The following is a 12,435-nucleotide window of genomic DNA, read 5'->3' as shown; positions in this document are numbered from 1 at the left end:
CTCTCTTTCCTCTGTGCCCATGAACACCTGGTCTCTCCTCATAAGGCCACCAGTCCTACCAAAGTAGGGCCCCATTCATAGGACCTCATTTAGCCTTAATTACCCCCTCAATGGCCCAATTTCCAAGTACAGTTATGTATGGGGTTAAGTTTCAATTTATGAAATTTTCTTTTGGGGTTGAGGAAGAAAGACACGATTCAGCCCATAATATAAATACTGAGTATAACTGAGTGCTGTGTCTGCATTGAGGGCCCTGCTTCTGTAAGCTGTCTCAGAGAGCACGTGCTCTAAGTGGTTTGCTCCTGAAGCCCACGCACTACCTTACAGCTAAGGTGTCTTATTTGTTGAATTAATGGTGATGAGATCAGACCAATGAACATGAAAAATTCATGGAGGAATATAAGATGCTAATTTAAGCGGCACAGATTAAAATACTGTAGTAATACTAAGGAGAAAATAAGAATAATCAAGGAAAGATTTTTGTTTTTTTTTCCTTTTTAAATGAGATACCTACCTATGCTTGGAATTATTTGCATGCTAAGAAGAACTTGCTGGCATTAGGACATTTACAGTGTAAGAGCCAAAGCCTGAGTTGAAATGATTTATGCAGGGTGTAGACCGATCTGGAGCCTTAAAATTGTAAACTGTGTGTTGAAGGCCTGAACTGAAAAAATAGTTCATAATCTTGGCAGAAAAGAAAATGGTACATTAGTTAATTTTTCCTGGGATAGAGAAATGGAATAACATTTGTTGTTTTGTCAACAGTGTGCTCATCAAGATTTGTAGAGTAACTATTTCAAAGAATTTTTAAGTAGTGAAATTCAGGGAGAAACTTACTGCAAACTGCCAATGAAAGGACCCAACTAACACAAACTGGCTCTAATAAAACCAGGCCCATGTGTTTTTTTGCTTGGGGGAGGGACAGGAGTACAGTTTATATAACAGTGCTACCTGTTTGGCAGTGTAGGAATTCGTATTGTGAAGGGCAAGGATAACCCCTACTCCATTTAGAGGAAAACCTGATGAAAACTTCAGGGGTTTGATGTCCAGGTTGAGGACTTTAATCCATCACCATTTGAATTTGGCTTTAAAAGAATTATTAGGAATTGAACAGTTTACATCAAAATTACAAACAAAATGAGGTAGCTTTATAATTAGAGAATTGTGGTCATGCATGTAGTACCTGGTGTTTAGGTTTAGATTATTTAATAGAGGCTACTGCAATTTTGTAGTTCCTTTTTTCTCAACCCACTAGACCAATATTCTATATAAACAACATCAGAAACATGACTAGATTCACTTTTTAATGTGTTTTACAAATCTTTTATTGCTTCAACAAGAAAATGGATACCAGAAAGCTTTTCTTTTTAAAAACTTATTTGAACTACTTTGAGTCACTACTTTTATTCTTTATTGTCCTTATTTTCGAAGCTTTGGCGTCCAAACTTGGAAAACCTCATGGAGATTTGTATAAACATGCATATACATATATACACACACATTAAGTTTAAAGCCTCAGTTCCTCATTAAACCTTGCGCTCAGGCTCCTGTTAAAAAGAGGTAAAATGGTGAGAAGCTAAAAATCATGGAAAACAAGAATAAATCCCAATTGATAATTTCCTTGTTGTTATGAATTAAAACAGACATTTTAAGGCAAAATCTATCACCTTGCTAAAACTTCTACTAAGCTACAGACTCAGATATTTACAAGAAAATAAATAAACAAAAAGCCCTTTACACATGTCAATATGGTTTAATGACAAGCTAGCTGAGGAGTTGCACTTTGTTATTTTAGGTAACTTTCCATTCAGGAACAGTTAATATTTCAATGATTAAAATTTCAGGTGTTAAAAACTAACTTCAAGCAGGGTCATTGTTACACTGAAGCTGAATTCTTCAAGTTCTTGTCTTTAAATTACTATACAAATCCATCACAGTTACATTCAAGCTATTAATTTAAAACACATTTAATGTTTGGTAACTGAGTAAATACAATTACTGTACTCTAGGTCGTTTGATTTTATTTTTCTCTGTAGGAGCTTTCCTCTTTTGTGAGAATCCAGGCCCAGGTTCCTTATTATTCTGAAGAAATGAAATAGCTTCTGGTAGACAGTAATTTTCTACTTGAGGAGGAGATTCCTATAAAAGGGGGTAAAAAACCCAACATTGTTCATTTTTTTCAGATTTCAAACTGTTAATTAGGTAATAGATTCCTTTACTCTGCTTTATGACGAAAAAACTTAAACATTTGTCTTTCAAGGTAGCTATTTAGCACCTGTCACCATTAGTGACAGATCCTGTGTAACAAAATTTCACCTTTATCAGAAAAATGAGTTTATAGCTCAGGCAGAGTGGGGCTAGCTCAGATCTTAATGGTTTCATCTGTAAAATACGGATTAAGTACAGAATATGGAAAATATGGTAAAATACAGTTAATAGCTATCATTTAACTGTGAGATATTATGTTTAGTGTAAATTTTTGAAAATCTTTGAATGGAATGGGATGAATTCCCCTTTTCATTTTTTATGGCTTTTAGTCTGAGGAGAAGCCCCTGTCTGTGTCATGTTGACTGGCTAAAACTTTAACAGAAAACTTTGAAGAACCAGAGGACAGAATGGCAACCACAGCACTAGAAAATGAGGTGGGAAATTCCAGAAAGTTTGGGAGGAGCTCCAAACTCTGTGTTATAAACACTGACCAAATCCTTGCTTGACCCCTAAATCATGTATGTGCAGAGACTCAAGGTAAGGCTCAAAGAACCCAACTAAGATTTGAGCTGCCACTCACTGCGGAGGGTCAGCCAAGTAAACTGCCTGCTAAACAAATAAAATGGTCCTCTTCAGAAGAACATGACAGGATCTAGTCTCTACAACTGATTTGTAATTTCTAGGATACATCCATAATTACTATACACGTGAAGAAGCAGAACATGAACTATTCTCAAGAAAAACAAATCACCCCCCAAAATGGAAATACTTAAGCATCAACTTAAGAAAAAAATATACATATACTGAAAATTACAAAATGCCCATGAAAGAAATCAGACAATCTAAATAATTAGAGATAAGCTGTCCTCAGTGACTAAAAGGCTTAACATAGTAAAGATGTCAAACACTCAAACTGATCTGTAGGTTTAATGTAATTCCTATCAAAATCATAGAAAGGTATTTTTATAGACAAACAGACTTATTTAAAAATTTACATATAAAGACACAGTCAAAAAGAAGTACAGGCCCTAGAATAGCAACAACAATTTTGAAAAAGAGGAATAAAGAGGAAGGAATCACGACCTAATATTAGGACTTATTATGTATACAGTAATTAAGAGTCTTGCAGAGGGAAAGACACATAGATTGATGGAACAGAACAGAGAATGCAGAAACAGACCCACACAAAATGCACATCTGAATACTGACCAAGGTGCAAGTGCAACTAAATGGAGTATAGTTCTTTTAACAAATGGTGCTGGAGCAACTGGACATGCTGAGGCAGAAAACCCCTCAACCAACCTCCTAACAATTTTGACCTAAACCTTACACCTCTACGTATTATCAGACATAAAAAGTAAAAACTATAAAACCTTTTTTAAAACTTGTTTTGCAAAAATTCCTGTTAAGAGGATAAAGGTAGGGGATCCCTGGTGGTCCAGTGGTTAGGACTCAGTGCTTCCACTACCGGGGGCACGGGTTCAATCCCTGGTTGAGGAACTAAGATCCTGCTAGCTGTGTGGCTAAGCCAAAAAAAAAGAGGATAAAGGTAAATGGATGAATACATAAGCCACAGACTGGAAGAAAATATGTGCAAATACATATCCAACAAAAGACTAGTATCTATTATAAACAACTCTCAAGCGTAAAAAAAAACAATTCAATTACAAAGTGGACAAAAGACATGAAGAGACATTTCAAGGAAGAGGATATGAACATGGCAAATAAGCACACAAAAAGATGGTCACTTTGATTAGCCATTAGGAAAATGCAAGTTAAAATCACAAGAGAGATCATACACCAAATGAAATGGCTAAATAAAAAATGACAACTAAATGCAGATGAGGATACAAAGAAACTGCATCACTCATACATTGATGGTGAGAATGTAAAATATGCCCACTTTGTAAACACACTCTTGAGAATTTATCCCAGTGCAATGAAATCTTATTTTCACATATGAAACTGTACATAAACGGAAACAACCCAGATGTCCTTCCATAGGTTAATGATTAACTGTGGTACATCTGTACTACTCAGCAATAAAAGGTAATAAAAGTATTCATTGTTGCATAAGAATGCAACAATCTGGATGAAACTCAAAGGAATTTTACTGAGTGAAAAAAGCCAATTGCCAAAGTTTACACACTATTATTAATTCCATTTATTTAAGTTTTAAAAAATGAGGGATTCTTGGGCTTCCCTGGTGGCGTAGTGGTTAAGAGTCCACCTGCTGATGCGGGGGACATGGATTTGTGCCCCGGTCTGGGAAGATCCCACATGCCGCAGAGTGGCTGGGCCCGTGAGCCATGGCCACTGAGCCTGCGCGTCTGGAGCCTGTGCTCCGCAACGGGAGAGGCCACAACAGTGAGAGGCCTGCGTGCTGCAAAAAAAAAAAAAAAAAAAAAAAAAAAGGGATTCTTGTAGTGATAGAACTGTTCTGTATCTTGACTGTGGTGACAGATACATGAACTTACACATGATAAAACTGCAGAAATCTAAATACACAAATATACATGAATAGAAGTAAAACTGGGGAAATCTGAATAAGCTTGGATTTTATAAAGCCAATATCCTGGTTGTAAGGATATCCTTGTTTTTGCAAGATGCTACCCACTAGTGTAACCTGGAGAAAGTGTATATGGAATCTCTCTGTATTATTTCTTACTACTGCATGTAAATCTACAATTATTTCCAAATAAAAAGTTTAATTAAAAAAAAAGTAACAGAACATCTTGCTCATGACCCAGATGTTGGAAATAGTAGACAACTGCAACATAGCTATTATAACTGTTCTTAATGATATAAAGGAAAATATGCTTGAAATGAGTGAACAGACGAAATCTCAGCACAAAAACAGAAACCACAGAAAAGAACCAAAGCGATTCTAGATATAAACAAGTAATACTTAAAAAAAAAATTTTATTTATTTTTGGCTGTGTTGGGTCTTCACTGCTGCACGCAGGCTTTCTCTAGTTGTGGCAAATGGGAGCTACTCTTCGTTTTGGTGCGTGGGCTTCTCATTGCAGTGGCTTTCTTGTTGTGGAGCATGGGCTCCAGGCACGCAGGCTTCAGTAGTTGCATCATGTGGGCTCAGTAGTTGTGGCATACAGGCCCTAGAGCACACGGGCTTCAGTAGTTGTGGCGCACAGGCTCAGCAGTTGTGGCGTGCGGGCTCTAGAGCACAGGCTCAGTAGTTGTGGTGCACAGGCTCAGTTGCTCCGTGGCATGTGGGATCTTCCCAGACCAGGAATTGAACCCGCGTTCCCTGCATTCGCAGGCAGATTCTTAACCACAGAGCCACCAGGGAAGTCCAAAAATATAAGACTTAAATCAAAGTCTCACTGGATAGGATTAAGAGCAGATGAAAATAACAGGAAAAAATCAGTGAAGTTGGAGATAAATACACAGGAATTGGGCAATCAGAAGAGCACAGAGAAAAATAATTGCAAATAAGTGAATACAGGCTTAGGGGCCTGTGGGACAATATCAAAAGAGTAACATGAGTAACTGAATTCCCAGACAGAAAAGAATGAAGCAGAAAAATAGCAGAATGAAGAAATAATGCCCCAAATTTCCCAAACTTGGTGAGAGACATAAGTTTAAAGAAGCTTTGTGAATACCAATCAGGATTCATACAAAGAAACCATACCTGGAAATATAAATGGTTGAAAATCAAAGATGAAGAGAAAATCCTGAGAACAGCCAGGAGAAAAATGACACATTGCATAAAGGAGAACAATTCAAATTACCATTAACTTCTTATCAGAAACAATGGAGGCCTTAGGACTTCCTCAGTGGTCCAGTGGTAAAGAGACCACCTTCTAATTCAGGGGACACAGTTTCGATCTCTGGTCAGGGAACTAAGATCCCACATGCCCTGGGGCAACTAAGCCTGTGCGCCTCAACGAGAGAGCCCGCATTCCACAAAACTACAGAGCCCAGGCGCTCTGGAGCCCACGTGACCCAACTAGAGAGAGAAAAAAACCCACACACTACAACAAAAGAGAAGCCTGTGTGCCACAATGAAGAGCCCATGCCACAAAGATCCTGCATGCCTCAACGAAGATCCCAAGTGCTGCAATTAAGACCCAACACAGCCAAAAAACATTATTTATTTTAAAAAATAAATATTTTGTTAAAAAGTAAAAAGAAAAAGAAACAATGGAGGCCAGGAGAGAATGAAGTCTTTATTGAAGTACCAGAAGAAGAAAAAAAACTCAACCCCAAATTCTATATCCTGCCAAGAATCTTCAAGAATAAAGGTAAAATAGACATTTTCAAAAAAAAGAGAAAAAAAGAAAACTAGCATTGGTCCCCATCATATTTGTACTACAAACTAAAGAAAAGTTCTTCAGGCTGAAGGAAAATGATACCAGATGGAAACTTAGATATTCAGAAAAAAATAACACTCAAAATGGTATACATTAGGGTAAATATAAAAGACTTTTTTCCCTTTTGATTTCCTTAAAATACATTGGATTGTTTAAAGCAAAACTTACTTAAAGTATAACACTGTACTTGTGGGGCTAAAACAGATAGATGGGCCAGACATTAAATATTTTAGTAGTTGCAAATTTCTGTTGCGACTACTCAACTCTGCAGTTGTAGTGCAAAAGCAGCCAAAGAGAATATGCAAATGTAAGAACGTGGCTGGGTTTCAATAAAACTTTATTAATAAAACAGGCAGTGGGCTGGATTTGGCCTGTGGGCTATAGTTTACTGGCCCTTGGTTTGAAGAACAGGGGAAGCAAAGGAATCTATATGGTTCAAGATTTCTGCATTTTATGCAGTGGCACAATATTAACTCTAGGAAGATTATGAAAAATTAAGGAAGTATATTGTAATCTGTAGAGCAAAACACCCCCGCCCCTCTAAAAAAAAGCAGAGAAGTTTTTGCTTTAAAAAGACAATGGAGGGTCTTCCCTGGTGGCGCAGTGGCTGAAAATCTGCCTGCCAATGCAGGGGACATGGGTTTGAGCCCTGGGCAGGGAAGATCCCACGTGCTGTGGAGCAACTAAGCCCATGCGCCACAACTACTGAGCCTGTCCTCTAGAGCCTGTGAGCCACAACTACTGAGCCCGCGTGCTGCAACTACTGAAGCCTGTGCACCTCGAGCCCATGCTCCGCAGCAAGAGAAGCCACAGCAATGAGAAGGCCACGCACTGCGATGAAGAGTAGCTCTTGCTCTCCACAACTAGAGAAAGCCCACGTGCAGCAACGAAGACCCAACACAGCCAAAAAAAATAAAAATAAAAATAAAAAGAGACAATGGAGGGGATTTCCCTGGTGGTCCAGTGGTTAAGACTCCACATTCCCAATGCAGGGGGCCTGGGTTTGATCCCTGGTTAGGGAACTAGATCCCATGTGCAGCAACTAAAGATCCTGCAAGCTGCAACAAAGATCCCACACATGGCAACAAAGATCCCCCATGCCACAACACAGCCAAATAAATAATAAATAAATATTAAAAAAAAGACAATGGATGAAATGGAATTCTAAAAAATATTAAATACCAAAAAAAGCAAGAAAAGAAGAACTGACGAACAAAGAACTGAAGAGACAGACCAAAAACAAATGGCAAAAAAAACAACAACAAACAGTATCAGTAATTACGGACTAAACATTCCAGATAATAAAAAGCAAGGCCCAACTATGTCCTGTTTACAAAAAAGCCGTTTTAAATATAAAGACACAAATAATTTAAAAATTAAAAAAAGATAAATTAAATACCTGGGAAAAAAATTAACCAAGGAGGTAAAGCATCTGTAAACTGAAAACTGTAAGACACTGATGAAAGAAACTGAAAAAGATACAAATAAATGAAAAGATAAGCTGTGCTCATGGACTGGAAGAATATTGTTAAAATATCCTTACTACCCAAAGCAGTCTGCAGATTCAATGCAATCCCTATCAAAATTCCAATGGCATTTTTCAGAGAAACAGAACAAACAAACCTAAAATTTGTATGGAACCACAAAATATCTCAAATACCAAAAGCAATGTTAAGAACAACAAAGTTGGAAGCATCATGCTCCCTGATTTCAAACTATATTACAAAGCTACAGTAATCAAAATAATACGGTATTGGCACAAAAACAGATCAATGGAACAGACTAGAGAGCCCAGAAGTAAACATATGCATACATGATCAATTAATTTACGACAAAGGTGCCAAGAATATACAATAGGGAAAAGACAGTCTTTTCGATAAATAGTGTTGGGAAAACGGAACCCCCACATGCAGAAGAATGAAACTCGACCACTATCTTATATCATACACAAAAATAAACCCAAAATGGATTAAAGACTTGAACATAAGACCTGAAACCATAAAACTCCTAGAAAAAAACAGGCAGCAAGCTCCTTGACACTGGTTTTGGTGATGATTTTTTGGATTTGACACCAAAAGCAAAGTAACAAAAGCAAAAATTAACAAGTGAAACTATATCAAACCAAAAAACTTCTGCACAGTGAAGGAAACCATCAACAAAATGAAAAGCCAACTTATCAAATAGGAGAAAGTATTTGCAAATTATATATCTGATAAGGGTTAATATCCAAAATATATACAGAACTCATACAACTCAACAGCAAAAAAAAAAAAAAAAAAAAAAAAAAAAACTGATTAAAAAATGGGCAGAGGATCTGAATAGACATTTTCCCAAAGAAGACATACAGATGGCCAACAGGTACATGAAATGGTGCTCAACACCACTAATCAACAGAGAAATGCAAATCAAAACCACAATGAGATACCACCTCACACCCATTAGGATAATTAACATAAAAAAGACAAGAGATAACACATGTTGGCAATAACATAAAAAAGACAAGAGATAACACATGTTGGCAAGGATGCAGAGAAAATGGAAACTTTGTGCACCATTGGTGGGAATATAAATGGTGCAGCCACTCTGGAAAACAGTATGGAGGTTCCACAAAAAATTAAATACAGAACTACTATATGGTCCAACAGTTCCACTTCTGGGTATTTATCTAAAGGAAACAAAAACATTAACTCGAAGATATCTAACAGCCAAGACATGACTGTCCAGCAATGAATGAATGGATAAAGAAAACTGGTATGTACACGTATACACACACACACACACACACACACACACAAAATGGAATATGATTCAGCCATTAAAGAGGAAATCCTGCCAATTGTGGCAAAATGGATGGACCTTGAGGGCATTATGCTAAGCAAAAAAAGTCAGAAAGAGAAATACAAATACTGTATGATCTCTTGTTAAGTGGAATCTAAAAAAAACAAAACCCTCAAAACTCAATAGATACAACAGAGAACAGACTGGTGGTTGCTTGACAGAGGCAGGGGGGTGAGGGGTGGGCAAAATGGATAAAGGTGGTCAAGAGGTACAAATTTGTTATAAAATAAATAAGCTGTGGGAATATAATACACAGCATAATGGTTATAGTTAATAATACTGTACGGTATATTTGAAAGTTGTTGAGACTCAATTTTGGAAGTTCTTATCACAAGATTAAAGAAAATTGTAATTATGTGTGGTGATGGATGTTAACTAGACTTACTGCATAGATCATTTCATAAAATATACATATACTGAATCATTCATTATTTTGTACACCTGAAACTAATGTTATATGCCAATTGTATCTCAATTCAAAAAAAAAAAAAAAAAAAAGGTGGCCAGACTCATCATTTAGGCAGATCAGAAGACTCCTCTTTGGATAAAAATGAAACAATTCAAGAAGCACATAAAGTTATGAATCTAGGAGAGGTGTCCAATAACTAGTTCATCCACACCATCTCACCCAGCTCAAAATGGACAAGACCCAACTATGCTCAGTACTTCTAAGCAGCTTTTTACCCCCTGTTTTTTTTTTAAGTGATATTTAAAAAAATTAATTATTTATTTTTACGTTTGGCTGTGTTGGGTCTTCATTGCTGTGTGCAGGCTTTCTCTAGTTGCGGCAAGTGGGGGCTACTCTTCATTGCGGTGCGCGGGCTTCTCATTGCAGTGGCTTCTCTTGTTGAGGAGCATGGGTTCTAGGCTCGCAGGCTTCAGTAGTTGTGGCACACTGGCTTAGTTGTTCTGCAGCATGTGGGATCTTCCTGGACCAGGGCTCGAACCTGTGTCCCCTGCACTGGCAGGCTGGTTCTTGACCACTGTGCCACCAGGGAAGTCCCTACCCCCTACTCTTAATCATGGACAGAAAACCAAGAATTACTAGATATCTGATAAATTCCTCTAACATGGAAGATAAAAACCCAGATAAAGGGAAAAACACAGCTTGGTGGAAGTAGAAACTATGCAGAGATAAGAAAACTTAAAAAAAATACATCAATAAATCCTCTGAGAGCTCACAGAAGGTATTAATCAATGAAACAAGAAAACATTAAAACAATAAAATATAAATTCAAAAAATGAAAACAGGTCTAAAACATGATAGCAAAATGAAGTTGATAGAATATTGAACTGCAAGAATCTCTCAAAAAGATAAAAATAAGTGAAAAATAATAAAATCTAATATACAAATAGCAGAAGTACAGAAGGAGAGAACAGAAAGTGGGAAAAAAAACCCTCATCATTGAAATAATTCAAGATTTCCCAGAACTCAAAGATAGAAGTTACCAGACCAGAAAGGGCCCAAGTGCCCAGCATAATATAAACAGATCCTCATGAGAGTGTATCATTTTGAAATTTCATGAAACTGGGGCAAAAAGAACTTCCTAAGTAGATTACAGTTACATATAAAGGATTAAGAATCAGATGGCTTTAGACTGCTCAATGGCAATACTAGAAGCAAAGAGACAAACAATCAAAAGTCTAAGAGAAAGCAGTTTCCAACCTAGAATTTGATGCCCAGCCAAACTATCAGTCTAGTAGGAATGAGAATAGAAAAAAGAATTTCCACACATAGAAAGTCTCAATTTACCTTCCATGTGTTCCCTCTCAAGAAGTTACGAGAAGAGACCTCCATCACAATGAGACAGCAGATCAGGATGACATGCAATTCAGAAAGAGGAGATTCAACAGAAAAGAGACAAATGGTGGTGAATGGAGCTCCTGGGACGATGGCAGTGTACAGAAGTAGACAGAGGGTGACAAAGATCCCTGCAGTCACCACACCTAGTTTCTAAGCTGAAGTCAGAACACTGGGGTGAGCCTATCTCAGAGTCCTATCTGTGCTTGGCTTATCTTGGCCATGAACTTGACATGAAGCTGCTGCTCTCCCCTCCTTAGCCTGCTGCTTCACACTATAGAAGTGTTCTGTTTTGACTTACTCCAGAGAGCTAGAGATAGGCAATAATAAGCTCAGATGCAGAAATACAGAGCAGCTCACTCCCCCAATGTGTTTCTCCAGACATCTAGTATTTGACACACATTACAACCCTGAGAAAGGCAGGAACAACCGGGAAGGAGCAACAGGGAGTTCCTATGGGACTAGCAATCTTCTATTTCTTATCCTCGGCACCTGAATGACATTTTGCTATTCTTTAACCAGAACATATTTTCTATACACTCTTTTTTATGTAAAAAGAAAAAAATACCCCCAAATTATAGCACATGTACAAATTTAACACAGCACAAGTTTAAGCAATTAATCTATGTTGGGTCCCATCTTAGATGGCAGCTGTATCCCTGAAACGATCAGAAATTTCTGGAGGGATGAGGTATGGGAAGTTCTCTACATTCCCCCAATCCCTGCCCTTTTCCCAGTGGGTAATATTTTAAAACCTCATGTCTCAACAAATAGAGATTTTTAAAAAGTTATTTAGATGTTCAAGGAGAGCTAGTACTGGTTTACTAAGTCCTAATCAATACACCCCACTGCTTTATGACAGAGGCTTTGCATGCATGTTTCAGGCACTCCTATTAGAAGCTGACCAACTTCCAAAAACAAGCAGCAACAACCACAAAGCAGGTTAGTTTTGGCTTCCCCCTACTTCTACACTAATCTGTTTGAAATCCTTTGTTGTAAGACATTTACAATCATGTGTCATATCTTGCTGATTCCTGATGGCATTTTAGGCACTCCAGTGTCAAGATTTTTCTTTGCCCATTCAAACCACCCAACATAGGCCAATTCTGAACAGGAGTATAGTGAGCCCTCCATGTAGTGTTTCATTTCCCTTACTGTCTAACACAGGTATTTACAGTGTATCGAAACAAAAGGTCAAGAAAATTTAAAAAGGACCCTTGGGTAAATGTTTCTCCTTGGACTCGCGCAATCAAT

The 12,435-nt window shown here is 37.5% G+C and overlaps 1 protein-coding gene and 1 long non-coding RNA gene across 5 annotated transcripts in view; one reads left to right on the top strand and one right to left on the bottom strand.

Annotated features, from left to right (window-relative positions):
* Positions 1–1,300: 1,300 nt before the first annotated feature.
* The window catches only part of TOPBP1 (DNA topoisomerase II binding protein 1), a 77,292-nt gene continuing 66,157 nt past the window's right edge, over positions 1,301–12,435 (bottom strand). For all 4 annotated transcript variants that reach the window (XM_033404058.2, XM_033404059.2, XM_004278920.3 and 1 more), the window contains exon 28: positions 1,301–2,139. In XM_033404058.2, the coding sequence (XP_033259949.2) occupies positions 1,996–2,139 (144 nt within the window). In that variant the 3' untranslated portion in view covers positions 1,301–1,995. The remainder of the gene's footprint in view (positions 2,140–12,435) is intronic.
* Positions 10,653–12,067, top strand: LOC125964548 (uncharacterized). The gene is made up of 3 exons (XR_007477666.1): positions 10,653–11,358; positions 11,826–11,872; positions 12,044–12,067. It is a non-coding gene; the product is annotated as an uncharacterized LOC125964548 (long non-coding RNA).

This window comes from Orcinus orca, chromosome 5, assembly GCF_937001465.1.
Source record: "Orcinus orca chromosome 5, mOrcOrc1.1, whole genome shotgun sequence".
NCBI classification, from domain to species: Eukaryota; Metazoa; Chordata; class Mammalia; order Artiodactyla; family Delphinidae; genus Orcinus; species Orcinus orca.
The sequence above is the reverse complement of the archived record's forward strand: the minus strand, read 5'-3'. Positions and strand labels throughout refer to the sequence as shown.